The following is a 19,562-nucleotide window of genomic DNA, read 5'->3' as shown; positions in this document are numbered from 1 at the left end:
AAAGTGCCAAGATGCAAAAAAGATTTTTCACAAGTACAGTGGAAACTACAAGTATACCCAGACAAAGAAACTGTACCTGTGTCCTAGGATAACTTTGGGTCTTTAGCAGAAAGTCTTGAACACAGTGATCTACAGCACGGGCACGGATATAATAACCCCTGTGAAATGAAATTCAATTATTTCTCCAACACTGGCACCCTGTTTCAAAAAACTTACCTTCTCTCTCAGCTTCTCCATGTCTGACGATTTTGTCATATCCAGACTTTGATAATACATACAGAATTCCTGTATTCAGTGTCTTAACCATCAAGACTGTGAATAACCTAGAGAAAATGTGTAGATATCCTAACTGGACCTGTTCCATTTTGCATGCGTGAATATTCAATGGGTGAAAAGTATGAATCCAGATGGTTCAGATACTTCCCTACAGTGTGGGTGGCCAACATATGAGCTCCTTCTCCCAAATCAGACAGCATAACAATATGAAATTAACTCCTTTATACGCCCTGTTGCTCCTCCAAGCCATCAAATCCCTCACTGGAATCGTGACGCCGGGCCCCGCGCACCGCCCGCTCCTCACCGGTGGACAAGCGGCGCGCGCCGCCGCCGCCGCCCCGCCAGGAGCCGCAGGAACCGGTCTTCGAAGTAGCCCCGCTCCGCCGCCGAGCACTTGCTGATGGCGCTGCTGCCGCCGGTGCCCTGCACCTGCCGGGACACGGACACCGCGCTGGCGCTTCCGACGGACTCGGGCGCTTCCCCGCCAAGGCCAAGAGGCACCCGGGCCCACCGGGACGGGGCGGCGGGGCCGCGCACGGCCAAGCAGCGCCCAGGGGCTCCGAGGGCTGGGCGGCTCTCACCGGCGCCGCCGAGCCCCAGCCTCTCGCCGCCCGGTCTGCCGCCCCCCTCCCCGAAGCCCGCCCAGGCACCGCCGGCCGGGCCGAGGCCCCGCCTGCGCGGAGACGTCCCGGGAGGCATCGCCCCGGCCGGCGCACACTCACGGCGGCGTCGCGCGGGCCGCCCGGGCGCCCGCGGCCCATCCCGCCCGCACCGGCCGGCAGCGCCGGGCAACCCGATCGCCGGGCGCAGGCCGCGTCGCACCGCGCGGCGCGTCAGGGGCGGGACGCTGAGCGTGGAGCGCGCCCCCTGGCGTCCCGGTCCGCCCCGCGGTCCCACCCCCGGGCGACCGGCCTGCAGCGGCCCCCCCCCCGCGGGACCGAGGGACCGCGGTCCGCCCCGCCGCGCTGCCTCGCGCTGCCGCCGCGGCGCTCGGCGGATCGCGAGCGCGGTCTCGTACCTGGGCCCGGTGGCGAGGGAGGGCCAGAGGCACGTCGCCATGGCAACGGGCAGCCTCCGCGCGGTAAGCGGAGGGGCGGGGGGAGCCGCGTCAGAAGCTGGGAGCGGGGCTCCCCGGGCAGGGCGCCGGGCTGCCCGGAGGGTGCCGATCGCCCTGGCGGTGCGGAGGGCTCCGAGGCTGTCGATCTCCGTGACGGGGCGTGGAGCGCTCCGGAGCAGGACGCAGAGGTGCCCGGGGGTCGCCGGGCTCGTCGTGGCCCTGCTGCTGAGCTCCCCGGCGGGGGCGCAGAGCTCGCTGGAGCGGTGCGGAACTCCGTGCGGCGCTTGAGTTGGAAGTGACACCGGCGACTGCACGTATTTTGGAACATAGCTTCTTGGGGCTCACAATCTGGCAGTCTTCACGACAGACGGGCAGGGGCAGGGGGGTGTCTGTGGTAGAGGAGAAGAATGTTCCATGTTATTTCTCTTCAGGGCTTGCACTAGGAGTTCTAGAAGAGCCACGGAAGCCTGAGCTGTTAAGTGTCTTGAGTACTGTGCTTGCATCCTGTGCAATATATCTCTCTATATATTTCACTCCACAAATGACTATATTGTGCATTAAATAAGTTAGAATCTGAAAATGTCACTTTTACAGAGAATGATCAGTATGCATATATTTCTGACTGGGACCCATGTCCCAGCTCAATCCTCAACCCACTGTTAGCATTTTATCAACAACCACGTGTAAATTTGAGGTTTAAAATAAACCTCTCTGAGGTTTATTTTATTAGTGTTACCTCTTAGGTGATGCCTAGCATATTTGAAGTAGCCTGTAGCTCCCATACTTGTATTCCAGAAGTATGCACAGTTTCTGCAGAGATCAAGGCTTCCCTTCCCTCCAAGTTCCCTTTTTGGTAGCTGTTCATCATTTTGTTGGGCTTGTCATGTTTCTAGAATCTGGAGATGATATTTTGATTTAGTTGCAGTTACCACTCAGAGGGAATGTTAGCCCATCCTGCTGGCACTTCAGGTCCTGCAGTATTTCTAATTCTACAAGCATCCTGAGAATGATGATGGAAAAAAATGCTTGGCAGCAAGTTGGGGAATGGTTACTCAATTTACTGCATCCAGCTGTCCCAGGAAGTCCTTTCAAGTCCTACGTTTCTATATCCATAATCTTCTGTGCAAGCTCTGTGAGAAGACACTGAAACATGAAGTAGACATCTTGGGTTTAACACGAGAAGACAGATCCAAATAGCTTTGAGGGGGACTGGAAGGTTAGTTTTCTGTCCTCAGGACAAGGTACCACATGCGTACTCCATGAGGGGAGGCTGTTTATTGGATTTCCATGGTGAAGGAAAAGATGGTGTGCAGCCATTCTTGTGCCTTTGTGTCCAAACCCTATCTTCCACAGGTATAAAATCCTGTAATCACTCGTAATTTTATCAGGCTCTAGTTTAAAAGCAACTGGGATTTTTGCTTCTATCTCTTTCTTACTTTGCAAAGATGATTTAGAGCCTGATCGCTGTAATAGTTAGAAAACTCATCCAAACTTCTTGTTGCATGTATTAATAGCCATCTTATATCCATCTAGATTCACAGTTAGTCTTAATATGAAATGGTTCCTTTACCTTTCTGGCACTGACTCCAAGTGTACAAGCAGACTAATTTATCACCACTTGGTCTGTGTTTTGCCAGATTAAGCTTAGCTAAGCAAGTTCTGTTGGTGGGAAGTAGAAGGCTTTTAAATGCATTTCTGAGAGGGGATGGATGCTATGTGCAGCGGGTGTGCTGCCGTAGCACTACCACATCTCTGGAGGTCCCTTCCAACCCCTTCAATTCTGTGATTCCCTCTGGTTTGGACATCTTTGCAGGCTGACATGGGGGAGGGATGCCTCATCCTGATGTGCATGGCAACCTTCCCGCCTGCTCTCTCCTTCCACTCCTTTGAGGATTCCCCTGGGGCTCTGCATGACATTCAAAGCCTGTGAGGAATGCACAACCCACCCCCTTTAACATAAAACACATCGCAGAGCAGCACAAGCATCTCGGGGCCCCATGCTGCTCCCACCCCCAGCCAGGCGGGCGGTCTGAGGAGAGGGGAGCACATAATGAAAAGCATTTGCTGCAGCAGCTATCTATAGTCTTTTGTTTGGGAGCAGGCAAGGGACAGGCGTGGCCCTGCCTGTCTGACCTCAGAGCTGACGTCAGAGAGCCCCAGATGAGTAACTGAGTGCTCTAAAGGGAGAAGCGCAGCCAGGATATACGGAGCATAAGGTGCAGGGCATCAGCATCACCGAGAAAAGAGGTAAATGGAAGGTGTTATCTCCCACAGAAGGGTACACTATATCCACATGAGTCAAGGCTCTGGCAGCAGTTCTAGGTGGTCCAAAGATGTTGGGGCCTCTCCATAGATTGACTCAGCAACACAAAGTATGTGCTTCTGATCTACAGTGAAGCATTTTCCCTTATTTGTCCTGCCATTTTAATCACTTGGATGCATGCTGCAGGTTATCAGTTGCAGCACAGTCTCTGTGTCAGCTTGCATCTGCAAAGCAGCTCTAGGAATGGTAAAATGGTTACACATCTGCCTTGTGCTATCCAGTAGGACTGTGCATGAACAATATTGCTAGCTAAAATACTTGATTCTTACATCACCTATATTGTCCTGTTGCTCCCGGTCACTGCAACAGGGAAGGGCTGGGCTCATCTGCTAACCTAGGGCAACGTGGTAAGATCCTGGAGAACATATGATATGAATCTCAGATCTCAATCATTTTATTTTAATGTAATATCACAGAGAGGTCTGAGTGACAGGACAAGTCCTTGTCAGGCTAAGGCCAATATGGCAAAATTTAGAGACCATAACTTATAATCGTAATTTCTAAGTCCTATACATACATGCTACACTTGAACATACAACCTAAATACTTAACAAAATACAACTGGGTCATCAAGGACAATTATTAACAAAACAAGCTACAATCACAGGAGCCAACTCCTGGTCATTTTTAAGAATTTCAAAAAAGAACCAAACCAGTACATTATAATCCAAAATAATCTGCTGCCAAGGAAGATACTGTGATTTTTTTTCACTCTAGTGCTCACCGGAATCTTTTCTCCTCTTCAAAAAGAAATATGGAAGGAAGTTCAGAAGATACCAATAGATACTAATGACAGGGACGATGGAAAAGGAAAGAAGACATAGTTATCCTATGTCTTGTGACAAGTTAAGAAGCACACAGGACAGTTATGAGGGCTCTTAAAAGACAAAAGAAGTAGTGTGCTTTATTGCCTTGTAGAAACTGCAGTACAGAAGGGGGAACTAAGGTGGAATGTATCTATACTAGCATGGAAAGAGAATATTTGCAGCAGTGTTATAATGGATGAAGACTTGTGAATTGACAAAGAGGGTGAAAAGAACTGGCTGAGGAGATGTGAGAGCAAAGAATGTTAAGGTATGGTTTTGTTTTTCTTCTGTTTTTGTTTTGCAGAGATCTTGGACCAAAACATCTTGGGCAATTACAAATGCACTGATATTTATAGGATGAAAATGTCATATCTTGTGAAATTGTTGTATCCTTAATACAGTATCAGACCTGGGCAAAATGGTGGAATGTTGCTACACACTGTGAGAGGAAGCAATGGTTGTCATTAACTATACAAGCATTATACATTTCTGAGCAAGATAATAAGTCTGTTTGTAATGCCAGTGGAGATATATTGATATGCTAGGAGGTTTGCTTCCCCGTTTTATTCCCATGCAATATTATGGTCTTTTAAAATATTATTTCTAATAATTTAGAACTTCATTAAATTATATTATCCATTCCATACTGAAGAACAAAAGCTTGATCTCAGGCAATGCTGTGGTTGAGGTTTTCTTTAAAAATACTTAAGCTGTCTGAAAAATGTCTTGAAGTCTTCTCCTTGCAAGAAGATGCTCGTATGCTTCACATCAAATGATACTGACCTCCCACTCTGGCTTTCATCTTCTTGGTGGGAGGCACTCCTCATCTCGTAACCCACCATTAGAGTTCCTATACTACCTGCTGCTTTCACCATTTTAAGTAATACATTACCAAATGTGTCTTTTGTATTTACATTCAGTGATTCTCTGGACATTTTGTGAATAAACATGGATTGTGGCAAAGTTTTGGTAAACTAATATGGCATTTTTTGGTGCATTACACTTATGTTTATGCTATTCAAAGACCTTATCACACCTTCTCAATTTGCTTTCTCTCTCTAAACAGCTCAAACTCATTTATTGTGCAGTATGAGGTTTTTCAAAAACGTTTGAGCAAGATTGGACTCTTTAATTTCTGTTTAGGGAAGTTTCAGAAGTAACCTTTCTGCCTTTGTTTACAGTCCTGATGTATGGGGGTGTTGCTCCACCAGCCACTTTAATCATCAGACCTGAGCATCTCCAAGCTCACTTTGTATTTTAGAGACAAGGACACTGCCTTGTGCTTCTCTCCAAATGCAAAAATGAAACACTGTCTGTTTCCTAATTTCTCTGGCAATTTGAAAGCCTTCAAATACCTGGCTGTTACATTGTTTCCTCCTCAAATCTCTGGAGGATTGAAGATCAAATTTTCACATCTGTAGAATGGAGATAATAACAATTTTCTTACTTCCAAGGTGGAGAACATGAGAAAAAAAAATAAAAGAATTTTGGCTCATGAGAGACAGATACAGGATTTCGATAAGGTATTTAGCAGTAGTGTATGAAGACCAACGTCTTTGTGCAGGTGCTAAGGGAGCCAACTAGGAAAGGTGCCCTCCTAGATCTGTTGCTGGAGAACAGAGAGGGTCTTGTGGGAGATGTGGCAATTGGCAGATGTCTTGGTCATAGTGACCATGAAGCGGTTGAGTTTAAAATTTTTGGGGACAGGAGGAAAACTGCCACCAAAATTTCAGCCCTGGATATGGGGAGAGCAGACTTTAGGCTGCTCAGGGAACTGGTTAGCAAGGTCCCCTGGGGAGCTGTTTTTGAAGGCGTTGGTGTTCATCAGTGCTGGTCAGTCTTTAAGCACTGCCTCTTAAAAGCACAGGAACAGGCAGTTCCAAGATATTGGAAGTCAAGCAGGTGGGGCAGAAGGCTGGCTTGGCTGACCGGGGATCTTCTTCTGGAGCTTAAGCAGAAAAAGAAAGTGTATGGTTGCTGGAAGTAGGGTCAGACAATGTGGAAAGGGGATGCTGTTTGCATTTGTAGGGGAAAAATTCCTGCAGCCAAAGCCCAATTAGAGTTGAAGCTGGCCAGGTCTGTGGGAGACAATAAAAACTTTTTGTTTGTTTGTTTGTTTTTATTTTTGTTGTTGTTGTTTGTTTGTTTGTTTAAATATGTGAATAGAAAAAGGAGGATCAAAGAAAACATAGGTCCACTACTTCATGGGGAAGGTTACCTCACAGACAAAGACATAGGCAAAGCAGAGACATTTAATGCTTTCTTTGCCTGTGCCTTCAACGCTAATGATGGGCTTTGGCACCCTGGGTGCCCTGAGCAGGAAGACCATGACAGTGGCGATGATAAACTGCTAATCAACACTGAACGTGTGCAGGATTTGCTGCTCCACCTGGATCCATACAAGTCCATGGATCCAGATGGGATTCATCCCAGGATGCTCAGAGAGCTGTCTGATGTCATTGTGGGACCTCTCAATTATTTTTCAATGATCTTCGGAATCTGGAGAGGTCCCAGTAGACTGGAAGCTGGCAAATGTACCACTTTTCAAGCAGGGCAAGAAAGAAGACCCTGGTAACTACAGGCCTGTCAGTCTCACATCAGTGCCTGGTAAAGTTATGGAGAAGATTATCCTTGAAGTTACTGAAGTGCACCTGGGGGACTATGCAGTCATTGGTCCCAGCCAACATGGGTTCATGAGGGGAAGGTCCTGTTTGACTAACTTGATTTACAGTAAGATTGCCCATCTCATTGATCAAGGGAAAACAGATGATGTGATCTTTTTGGATTTCAGTAAAGCTTTTGACACAGTTTCCCACAGGATCCTACTGGACAAAATGTTCAGCATACAGTTAAAAAAAAAACATAATACGATGGGTAAGCAATTGGCTGATGGGCAGGGCTCAAAGGGTTGTGCTAAATGGGGCCATATCAGGCTGGTGGCTGGTCACTAGTGGGGTCCCCCAAGGCTCCATTTGAGGGCCAGTTCTCTTCAATGTCTTTATAAATGATTTGGATATAGAACTAGAAGGTCTTTTGAGCAAATTTGCTGATGATACTAAACTTGGAGGAGTTGTTGACTCTGTCGGGGGTCAAAAGGCCTTGCAGAGAGATCTGGACAGATTGGAGAGATGGGCAATCACCAATCACAAGAGCAAGTGCTGGGTCCTGCACCTGGGATGAGGCAACCCTGGCTATACATACAGACTGGGCGATGAGACGCTGGACCCACAGGGTGGGATCTGGGAGTTTTGGTTGATAGCAAGCTGAATATGAGTCAGCAGTGTGCCCTGGCATCCAGGAGGGTCAACCAAATCCTAGGGTGCATCAAGCATAGCATTGCTATTTGGTCTAGAGAAGGGATTGTCCCACTCTACTCTGCGCTGGTGCAGCCTCACCTCGAGTACTGTGTGCAGTTTGGGGCATTACAGTACAAAAAGGATGTGAAACTGTTGGAGAGTGTCCAGAGAAGGGCTACTAAGATAGTGAAGGGCTTAGAGGGGAAGACATACATGGAGTGGCTGAGGTCACTTGGCCTGTTCAGCCTGGAGAAGAGGAGGCTGAGGGGGGACCTCATCGCAATCTACAGCTTCCTCACGAGGGGGAGTGGAAGGGTAAGCACTGATCTGTTCACTTTAGTGGCAAGCGATAAGACCTGTGGGAATGGTGTCAAGCTGTGACAGAGGACGTTCAGGCTGGATATGAGGAAGAGGTTCTTCATTGAGAGGGTGGTCATGCACTGAAACCGGCTCCACAGGGACGTAGTCATGGCACCAAGCCTGTCGGAGTTTAAGTAAGTGTTTGGACTGTGCTCTTAGTCATGTGGTCTGAATTTTTGGGTAAACCTGTGTGGTGCCAGGAGTTGGACTCGATGATCCTTATGGGTCCCTTCCAACTCAGGACATGCTATGATTCTATGATTCTAAGAGCTGATGGAACACTGAGCAGTGTTTTTAAACTTTTGGTTTAAAATATGTTTCTGCATGTAACAGTGGATAATTGTCATCCAGCAGGGTTATTTCAATGGGAGTCCCACAAAGCAGTTCATGGTTACAGAGTGGTAGCTGTGTCCTGGAAAGCAGGAATTAAAGGATTTATTGATTGCATTAGATGACCAATACAATATGAATTCTCAGTTTGATGATATAACTAGATAATATAGCTAGACCAAAATCTATTTTGAAGAGTATATAAAAAGGGCAATGTCACAGAATCATAGAATCTTTGAATAACTTGGGTTGGAAGGGGCTTTAAATATCATCTAGTTCTAGCCCCTCCGCCATGGGCAGGGACACCTTCCAGTAGACCAAGTTGTTTAAGGCCCCATTCAACCTGGCCTTAAACACTTGCAGGGATGGGGCACTCATAACTTCTCTGGGCAACTTGTTTCACTGCCCCACCAGTAAAGAATTTCTTCTGAATGTCTAATCTAAATCTACCCTCTTAGTTTAAAACCATTCCCTCTTGTCCCATCATTATCTGCCCAAGTAAAAATTTGTTCTTCATCTTTTTTATAAGACCCTCTAAGTATTGAAAGGCTGCAATGAGGTCTCACTGGAGCCTTCTCTTCTTCAGGCTGAAATATCATGTACAAAGGATGATTGGTACTACTTATGTATATTTCATTGCTGCAATGAAATATACATTTCCCACAGCATTCTCCTGAAGAAACTGGCTGCTCAAATCTTGGACAGATGGATGCTTCATTGGATTAAAAACTGGCTGGTTGGCTGGGCTCAAAGCATCATAGTGAATGGAGTTAAATCCATCTGGAGGCACGAGTGGTGTCCCCCAAGGCTTAGTATTGTGGCCAGTTCTCTTCAATATCTTTATCAATGACCTGAACGAGGGGATCGAGTGAACACTTAATAAGTTGCAGACGACACCAAGTTAGGTGTAAGCATCACCAAGTTAGGCATAAGCGTTGATCTGCTTGAGGGTAGGTGGGCTCTGCAGAGGGACTTGGATAGGCTAGATCTATTGGCTGAGGCCAACTGTATGAAGTTCAACAAGGGTAAGTGCCAGATCCTGCACTTGAGGCACAACAACTCCTTACAACACTACAGGCTGGGGGAAGATTGGCTGGAAAGCTGCCTGGCATAAAGGGACCTGGGGGTATTAGTTGATAGCTGGCTGAATATGAGCCAGCAGTGTGCCCAGGTGGCCAAGAAGGCCAATGATATCCTGGCTTGTATCAGAAATATCATGATCAGGAGGACTAGGAAAGTGATTGTCCCTCTTTACTTGGCTCTGGTAAGGCTATACCTCAAATATGGTGTTCAGTTTTGGACCCCTCACTGTAAGAAGGAAATCGAGGTGCTAGAGCATGTCCAATGAAAGAGCAATGAAGCTGGTGAAGGGTGTAGAGAACAAGTCTTTAGAGGAGTAGCTGAGGGAGCTGGGGTTGTTTAGCTTGGATAAAAAAAGGCTCAGGGGAGACCTTATTGTACTTTATATTTACCTTTAAGGAGGCTGTAGCAAGGTTGGGACTGGGCTCTTCTTCCATGCACCAAGTGGTAAGATGAGGGGAATAGCTTCAAACTGTGCCAGGGGAGGCTTAGGTTGGATATTAGGAGAAATTTCTTTACTGAAAGGGTTATACGGGATTGGAATAGGCTGCCCAAGAAAGTGGTTGAGTCACCATCCCTAGCGCTCTTCAGGAAACATCTGGATGTAGAATTTAGTAGCATGGTTTAGGGGTGGACTTGTCAGTACTAGGTTAAAGGTTGGACTAGATGATCTTTTCCAGCCTGATGTCTTTTCCAGCCTGTGTGATTCTATGATTCTATGATTAATTACTGGCATAATATCAGTGTTCTGAGATCAGCACTTAAACTCATTCTGGTTTTAAGTTGTAAGGAGTTCTGGTTTGAGACCTCCCTTTTAATCAGAGAATGAAGGTACACAGCCTCTTTAGTTTTAAAATGATTGTAAAGTTATCTTTGTATCCACAGTGGGGCTTTTAGAAAGTCAAGTCCAATCTGGATTTGGACTGAGTTCAATTTTGTCAGCATCCTAGGTACAAGGCCTTCCATGTTCCTCTAACAGATGACTATTTCTTGCCAATCTCCTGATGTTTCAGGAAGCAGCATGTTGGCATGTTTGCCATCAGACATGGTGCTGCTTTCCCCACATTAGATCTCCTCATCCAAGTGGTGTTAAAACTAGAATCACATTCACTGATTTCTTTGCAAGAAGCTCAGATGAACTGCACTAGCAAAGGAAAAGTATCTCTCCAGTGTCTTAAGCCCCATTTCTTCACCTTTCCTTTATCAGCTTCACTATTATCTTTGCTCCCACGAATTCTTAACCTAACACACATCTAGCCATTTTCCAGGAGTCTCTGGTCCATGAATTTGGCCTTGTTTATAGCATCTGAACCAGGATGTCATCACATTGGGGCCCCACACATAGATGGCAAGGGAGGAAACAGTATAAATTATGTTGGGCCCTGCTTTCTTGTGGTGAGATCTCTACTTGCCAGAAACTTCTGGCCTTTGTTCTGAGCTGGGAATGGTTTTCGTAATGGAGAGGGAGGCACTTTCTATTTTGAGTGGAGAAAGCAATACCAGGGAAGGTTTTAATTATCTCTCATCAGTACAAAGCAGCCAGCCTGCTGTACAATTGCAGGAGTTGATGAACAGTGTAGTCCCAGTCCAGTCCATTACAGCAAGAAGGGCTACAGGAATGGAGCATGTTCTTACCCCAAGAGAAAGGGGTCTTTGTTGGAGGATAAAAGGAGTTCTTAGTAAGATCCAGAATGGACTTGCTCCCGAGAAGAAAGGACTTCCTCTCTCAGGTTTGGAGCAATAGAGAAGCAAACACCAATTAGAAATGTAAGGGAAGCACAGCAGGCTTTTCTCACCTTTCTTCCATCTCTCAGCTGAGGTGACATGACATTCTGGTATTGTCCTTCTACGACATTCTAAAGACTAATGTACAACCTGGGCTACTGCAGTTCATAACCTACCAGGGAATGTTTCAATCATGTGGAAGATGCTCTTGTCTTCATTTTCAGGCCTTGCCTTGCAACCATCCTGTTTTTCTTCAGTGTAGCCTGGTAGTCAAGCACTTTGGGTTCCTGGTATGAAAATTATATGATCAGTATTTTTCAAATGCTTTGGGGGGAGTGTTTTTGTTTACATGCTGCTCCTACTTTTTAATTCTTCATGTGTTAATTCTCCATCTTGTTACCACTATCTGTTAGTGGTTCACATCATCTTTGCTAGATCCTTTCTCTGCTTTGTTTTTGCTTTCCCATTGTAATCTGTACTGTCAGATGCATTAATTTTCTATAAGTGATAAACAAGCCTTAAATTTTGCTTCTTTACTTGAGAAATAAAGAATCAACAATAAGCACAAAACGGAAGACCTGTAGTTGTGTGGAATGGAGGGGAATGATAATGTTTCTCAGAATTACAGGCTTCTAAAAGCTACATATTGTTTATTCTGTCACATGATTATGGTAGAGGATCCTAAAGCCACTGTGAGTCCCAATGTTTTATAGGTGATTGAAGTTGGAAATGCTGTCTTGATGAGTATGGATCTGCACATCAGATATGACAGTCCTGGCAAAGTACTAGAATCATAGAGTCATAGAATCATAGAATATCATGAGTTGGAAGGGACCCACAAGGATCATTGAGTCCAACTCCTGGCTCCACACAGGTGTACCCAAAACTTCAGACCATATGACTAAGAGCACAGTCCAAACGCTTCTTAAATGCTGACAGGCTTGGTGCCATGACAATGTCCCTGGGGATCCTGTTCCAGTATGCGACCACCCTCTCCGTGAAGAACCTCTTCCTGATATCCAGGATCTTTGGTTTAACTTAACATGATTAGCATGATGTGTTCAAGACGAGGTTGGATAAGGCCCTGGGCAACCTGATCTACTGGGTAGCATCCCTGGCCAGGGCAGGGGAGTTGGAACTAGATGATCTTTAAGGCCCTTCCAACCCAAGCCTTCTATGGTTCTATGATTCTATTATTAGTAATGTATGTAATATAATGTTTATAATATATTAAATATATATTAGAATAATATGTTTGTATGCGTGTATTATTTTTATATATAAGCATACATCTACCAGTTCTCCCTTTTTTTATAATGCAAACACACATGCTTCTGAGAAATGCCATGAAGTTTTTCTTGTATAAATCATCTAATCTTCCAGACAAAAAAAAAAAAAAAGCCGTCTGTGTTTTCATCACAGAGATGCCTCCTGTGTAGGCCTAGACTGTTAAAATCATAGTGCTTACTGGAGATGGTGGCAGGAGAAAGAACACCTGAAAGTTAAGCTTCATCCATTTCTTGGACAAATAGTTTGCTTTAATGAAATTAAAGCAAAACTGCACTGAAGATCAGTCTCACTGTGTTACACTTGCTATGGTAATACACTTCTGAAGAATTAGAAATGATACTCAAACTGCTGGTGGAATTACTGGGATGAGCAATCATCTAGTGAAGTCCAAAAAAAAAAAAGTATTCTTCTGATTTCTCTATTATTGTGACCCTTTCTCACATAATTTTACTTTGAACACTTTTTTCAGATTTGCCAGGTGCCTGAAGAATGGAGAATGCTTAAGTTGTTTAAGGTTATTTTTTCCCTTCATTACAGAACCACAGAATCAGAGAGAAGGGAGGGTCCTCTGAGGTCATCTTGTGAAAGCTCCTTGCTCAAGCAGAGTCAGTGAACCAAAGATATTTCCTCCTCAAGCTTCTTTAGACTGAGAGGTGCGAATGACTGGTCAGTTGATTTTAAAAAAAAAATTGTTATTGTTAGACCACTGTTTACCACCTTATATTTTCATCTCATATTTCACATATAGAAAAGAGATAACTGACCAACTATTCTGTCTTGACATCATTAACAGTTTATTGCCACATAACAGATTTCCCTATGCTGGATTTATTTTGTTCTTAGTTTACTTCAAAAACAAAAACATGTTTTTATTATCTAATATTAATATACCAGTGAGGTATATTTTCTCCTTTCCTTTTTCATTGGTTTCAGTTTTACATGATCTAGGGGAATTATGCCACTTAGAAATTACCTCTTTTCCTTTTGCAATTGCCACCTTTTCTATTTACAGGATACAGATTTGACATGCTGAAAGCAGACATGATCCCATAATTACAGCTTAGTTACTCTTTTTTGTTTTGTTTTGTTTTGTTTTTCAGTCCATAGTAATGTAACAGAAGGGAAGGGAAGGGAAGGGAAGGGAAGGGAAGGGAAGGGAAGGGAAGGGAAGGGAAGGGAAGGGAAGGGAAGGGAAGGGAAGGGAAGGGAAGGGAAGGGAAGGGAAGGGAAGGGAAGGGAAGGGAAGGGAAGGGAAGGGAAGGGAAGGGAAGGGAAGGGAAGGGAAGGGAAGGGAAGGGAAGGGAAGGGAAGGGAAGGGAAGGGAAGGGAAGGGAAGGGAAGGGAAGGGAAGGGAAGGGAAGGGACACACAAACAGATTTTGATTCAGACATTAACAATGGCAAGATATTCACACGATTAGCTCGTTTGTATTGTTAATTACTTGGGCTGTTAAAAGTTTGTATTCTGCATTTGAGTTAAATTGATCTCTTTCTTAGCATTCCATCAAGGACAGTTTTGCATTCTGTTACAGTCAAGCTAACAGACCTATAATTGTTCAAAATACTTTTTCTTAAATATAGCTAATGCATTTGGTATTTACCAAATATTTTACCTCTAACGTGGCAGAACTGATTAAAAATTGCCTCCATTAACAATTGCTTCAGATACATATGCCCATTCCTTCCTTCTGGGATGGAGAGGAGATGAGGAGATTTAGTACAAACTAAATTAAAAATAAATTCTAATTGTTTTAATCTGAATCATAGAATCATAGAATCATAGAATATCCTGAGTTGGAAGGGACCCTTAAGGATCATCAAGTCCAACTCTTGACACCGCACAGGTCTACCCAAAAGTTCAGACCATGTGACTAAGCGCACAGTCCAATCTCTTCTTAAATTCAGACAGGCTCGGTGCAGTGACCACTTCCCTGGGGAGCCTGTTCCAGTGTGCAACCACTCTCTCTGTGAAGAACCCCCTCCTGATGTCAAGCCTAAACTTCCTCTGCCTCAGCTTAACCCCGTTCCCGTGGGTCCTGTCGCTGGTGTTAATGGAGAAAAGGTCTCCTGCCTCTCGACACCCCCTTACGAGGAAGTTGTAGACTGCGATGAGGTCTCCCCTCAGCCTCCTCTTCTCCAGGCTGAACAGGCCCAGTGCCCTCAGCCGTTCCTCGTACGTCTTCCCCTCCAGGCCTTTCACCATCTTCGTAGCCCTCCTCTGGACACTCTCCAACAGTTTCATGTCCTTTTTATACTGTGGTGCCCAGAACTGCACACAGTACTCGAGGTGAGGCCTCACCAGCGCAGAGTAGAGCGGGACAATCACCTCCCTTGACCTACTAGCGATGCCGTGCTTGATGCACCCCAGGACACGGTTGGCCCTCCTGGCTGCCAGGGCACACTGCTGGCTCATATTCAACTTGCTGTCTACCACGACCCCCAGATCCCTCTCTTCTAGGCTGCTCTCCAGCGTCTCATCGCCCAGTCTGTACGTGCAGCCAGGGTTTCCCCATCCCAGGTGCAGGACCCGGCACTTGCTCTTATTGAACTTCATGCGGTTGGCGATCGCCCAGCTCTCCAACCTATCCAGATCCCTCTGCAAGGCCTTTCCACCCTCATTCGAGTCCACAACTCCTCCAAGTTTGGTGTCATCAGCAAACTTGCTCAAAATACCTTCTATTCCTACATCCAGATCGTTTATAAAAATATTGAAAAGTACCGGCCCTAAAATGGAGCCTTGAGGGACCCCACTAGTGACCGCCCGCCAGCCTGACGCAGCGCCATTCACCATAACCCTCTGGGCCCTGCCCGTTAGCCAATTGCTCACCCATCGTATGATGTTTTTATTTAGCTGTATGGTGGACATTTTGTCCAGTAGGATCCTATGGGAAACCGTGTCAAAAGCCTTGCTGAAGTCCAAAAAAATCACATCATCTGGTTTCCCTTGGTCCACCATACGGGTGATCTTATCATAAAAGGAAATCAGGTTAGTTAGGCAGGACCTGCCCTTCACAAACCCATGCTGGCTGGGACCAATGACTGCTTTGTCCCCCAGGTGCGCCTCAATAAGTTCGAGAACCATCTTCTCCATGATTTTACCAGGCACTGACGTGAGACTGACAGGCCTGTAATTGCTAGGGTCTTCTTTCTGACCCTTCTTGAAAATCGGCACAACATTTGCCAGCTTCCAGTCTACCGGGACCTCTCCAGATTCCCAGGATCGTTGAAAAATAATTGAGAGAGGTTCCGCGATGACGTCCGCCAGCTCCTTCAGCACCCGGGGATGAATCCCATCCGGACCCATGGACTTGTAGGGATCCAGGTGGAGTAGCAAATCCCGCACACGTTCAGGGGCGGTTGGGAGTTTGTCATCCCCACCGTCCCGGTCCTCCAGCTCAGGGCACCCTGGGTCCCGAAGCCCATCATCGGCATTGAAGACAGAGGCAAAGAAGGCGTTAAGCGTCTCTGCTTTGCCTATGTCATCGTCTGTGAGAAGACCTTCCCTATCAAGGAGCGGCCCTATGTATTCTTTAGTTCTCCTTTTTCCATTCACATATCTAAAAAAAACCTTTTTATTTTCTCTCACAGACACAGCCAGCTTCAACTCTAGGTGTGCTTTAGCCACACAAATTTTCTTCCTACAAACACGAACAGCATCCCTGTATTCTTTCCATGTCACCTGGCCCTCCTTCCAGTAGCGAAACACTCTCTGTTTCCGCCTAATCTCCATAAGAATGTTCCTGGTCAGCCACGCCGGCCTCCTGCCGCGCCTGCCTGACTTGCGATATTTAGGAATTGCCTGATCTTGTGCTTCTAGGAGGCATCGCTTAAAGAATGACCAGCACTGGTGGACATCAAGGCCTTCAAGAGCAGCTTCCCAGGGGACCTTGCTGACTAGTTCCCCAAGCAGCTTGAAGTCCGCCTTCCCCATATCTAGGGATGAGGTTTTGGTGGCACTTTTCCTTCTGTCACCGTAAATTTTGAACTCAACCACTTCATGGTCGCTATGACCGAGGCGGCCACCAATCACCACATCTCCCACCAGACCCTCTCTGTTTTCTAGCAACAGGTCTAGGAGGGCACCTTTCCTAGTTGGCTCCGTTAGCACCTGCACCAAGAAGTTATCATCTAGGTGCTTCATGAACCTCCTGGACTTGCTCGTGTCAGCCGTGTGGCACTCCCAGTTAACGTCTGGCAAGTTGAAGTCCCCCATAAGGACAAGGGGAGTTAATCTCGAGGCCTCTCTTAGTTCTGTAAAGAATAATTTATCGGCGCTATCGTCCTGGCCAGGCGGTCTGTAATAAACTCCCACAACAACGTCCCCTTTATTCGTTCGTCCCTTGATCCTTACCCAGAGGCTCTCAACTTTGCCATCGCCGACCTGGAGTTCCACACAGTCCAGCCCCTGCTTCACATACATCGCCACCCCACCACCTCGCCTACCCTGAGAAATTATCATTTCCATATTCTTGTTCCTAGTAGCACCTTTGTTTTTGATACTATGCTTCTCAGGTGTAGAAATCAGTGCCTTTCCCATTTCTGTAGATTCTACATGCAGGTCTATCATCTTTTCCAAGTAGGTATTCATCCAGGGAAGTCTGGTGCCTTAGCCTATGAAAACATGGTATTAGGCCTCTGTACAACAACAAAACAAAACACCTGCTTTTGTATGGTGACTCTAAATTGGAGAGATGTGGATTTGATGGATGGACCATGTAGGGGGGATGGTCATGGTCAAAGAGTTGCAGTTAATGGCTCAATGCCCAAGAGGAGATCAGCAACGAGTGGTGTTCCTCAGGGGTCGGTATTGGGACTGGCACTATTTAATATCTTTGTTGGTGAGATGGACAGTAAGATTGAGTGCACTCTCAGCAAGTCTGCCAATGACACCAAGTTGTGTGGTGCAGTCAACACACTGGAGGTTAGGGATGCCATCCAGAGGGACATTGACAGAAATCAGGTTGGCCAAAGCCTCATCCAGTCTGGCCTTGAACACCTCCAGGGATGGGGCATTCACGACTTCTCTTGACAACCTGTACTAATGCCTCACTACCCTTACAGTGTAGAATTTCTTCCTAATGTCTAGTATAAATCTAGCCTCTTTTAGTTTAAGACCATTCCCCCTTGTCCTATCATTATCTACCCAAGTAAAGAGTCCTTCATCTTTCTTGTGCTAGGGGCCCCAAACCAGGACGCAGCAGTCCTGGTGGGGCCTCACAAGGGCAGAGTAGAAGAGGACAATCACCGCCCTCAACTTGCTAGTCACACCTCTGTTGATGCAGCCCAGGATGCAGTTGGCTTTCTGGGCTGGTAAAGCGTACTGCCAACTCATGTTGAGCTTTTCATCCACCAGAAACCCCAAGTCCTTCTCTTCAGGGCTTTCAACAAGTTCTTCTCCCAGTCTGTACTCTTCTCTGGGATTGCCCTGACCCAGGTGCAGTACGTTGCACTTGGACTTGTTGAACTTCATGTGGTTCAGATGGGCCCACTTCTCCAGCCCCTTTGAATTATATCTCTTCCTTCTTTGGTATCAATCACACCACTCAGCTTGGCGTCATCAGCAGACTTGCTGGGGATGCACTTAATCCCATCCTCTACGTCATTGATAATGATATTGCAAAGTACTGGTCCCAAGACAGAACCCTGAGGTACACCACTCATCACTGATCTCCACCTGGACATAGGTCCATTGACCACTACTCTCTGGGTCCAGCTGTTGAGCCAATTCCTTATCTACCGGATGGTCCATGCTTCAAATCCATATCTGTCCAACTTAGAGATTGGAGTGTCATGTGGGACCATAGAATCATAGAATCATAGAATATCCTGAGTTGGAAGGGACCCATAAGGATCAAGTCCAACTCCTGGCACCACACAGGTCTACCCAAAATTTTTGACAATGTGACTAAGTGCACAGTCCAAACCCTTCTTAAATTCAGATAGGCTTGGTGCAGTGACTACTTCACTGGGGAGCCTGTTCCAGTGTGCGACAGGCTGTTGCACTGTGTCAAAGGCCTTACAGAATCCAAGCAGACGGCATCAGTCAGTCTTCCCTTGTCAACTGATGCAGTCACTCCATTATAGAAGGCCACCAGATTGGTCAGGCACAATTTGCCCTTGGTGAAGCCATGCTGACTGTCTTGGATCACCTCCTTGTCCTGCATGTGCCTTAACATTGCTTCTAGGAGGATTCATTCTATGATCTTGCCAGGCACAGAGATGAGGCTCACTGGTCTGTAGCTCCTTTCCTTCGTGTCTTCCATTGTACCCTTTTTTAAAAAGGGAGTGATGTTTCCCTTTTTCCAGTCACCGGGGACTTTGCCTGACTACCATTGTTGGACAATAATGGACCCAGTACTGGCCCCTGGGGGAGACACCACTAGCTACTGGCCTCCTACTGGACTCCACACCACTAAGCACAACCCTTGAAGCTCTGCCATCCAGCCAATTATCAATCAACCTCAATGTCCACTCATCAAGGCTGTACTTCCTGAGCTTGTCTATGAGAATTTTTATGGAAGACAGTGTCAAAAGCCTTGCTGAAGTCAAGGTAGACCACATCCACTGCTCTCCCCTTGTCTACAAAGCTTGTCATTTCATCATAGAAGGCTATCAGATTTGGTTAAACAAGATTTCCCCTTGGTGAATCCATGCTGATTTATCCTGATTTCCTTCTTATCATCCACATGCTTGGAGATGACCTCCAGGATGAGCTGTTTCATTACCTTTCCAGGGATAGAGGTGAGGCTGACTGGCCTGTAGTTGCCAGGATAATCCTTCTTGTCATTTGTGAAGACTGGCTTGACATTGGCGTTCTTGCAGTCCTTGGGCGCTTCTGTTCTCCATGACCTTTCAAAGATGTTTGATAATGGCCTAGCAACAATGTCAGCCAGCTCCCTCAGCACTTCTGGGTGCATTCCATTAGGGCCCATGGATTCGTGGATGTCAGGTTTGCTTAAATGATCTCTGACCCGATCCTCTTTGACCAAGGGAAAGTCCTACTTTCTCCAGACTTCCTCT

At 46.2% G+C, this 19,562-nt stretch overlaps 2 protein-coding genes across 13 annotated transcripts in view; one reads left to right on the top strand and one right to left on the bottom strand.

Annotated features, from left to right (window-relative positions):
• The window catches only part of LCMT2 (leucine carboxyl methyltransferase 2), a 28,093-nt gene extending 26,940 nt beyond the window's left edge, over window positions 1-1,153 (bottom strand). For 10 of the 11 annotated variants that reach the window (XR_003499734.3, XR_003499735.3, XR_011806619.1 and 7 more), the window contains exons 1-2: window positions 581-991; window positions 77-158 (exon numbers count right to left, since the gene is read on the bottom strand). Coding sequence is in view for 7 of the 11 variants with exons in the window: in XM_027465835.3 (XP_027321636.3) it covers window positions 77-158; window positions 581-975 (477 nt within the window). In the remaining 4 variants the exon portion in view is untranslated. The other variant, XM_038179051.2, reaches the window with a different exon arrangement.
• Window positions 1,154-1,202: 49 nt separating this feature from the next.
• Window positions 1,203-19,562, top strand: part of DCHS1 (dachsous cadherin-related 1) — an 80,646-nt gene continuing 62,286 nt past the window's right edge. The window contains exons 1-2 of one of the 2 annotated variants that reach the window (XM_038179036.2): window positions 1,203-1,357; window positions 13,081-13,209. The gene's annotated coding sequence lies outside the window, so the exon portion shown is untranslated. The remainder of the gene's footprint in view (window positions 1,358-13,080; window positions 13,210-19,562) is intronic. The other variant, XM_038179037.2, reaches the window with a different exon arrangement.

The sequence above is a fragment of the Anas platyrhynchos genome, chromosome 1 (assembly GCF_047663525.1).
Source record: "Anas platyrhynchos isolate ZD024472 breed Pekin duck chromosome 1, IASCAAS_PekinDuck_T2T, whole genome shotgun sequence".
Lineage (NCBI taxonomy): Eukaryota > Metazoa > Chordata > Aves > Anseriformes > Anatidae > Anas > Anas platyrhynchos.
Note: the sequence above shows the minus strand (reverse complement) of the source record. Positions and strands in the feature narration are given on the sequence as shown.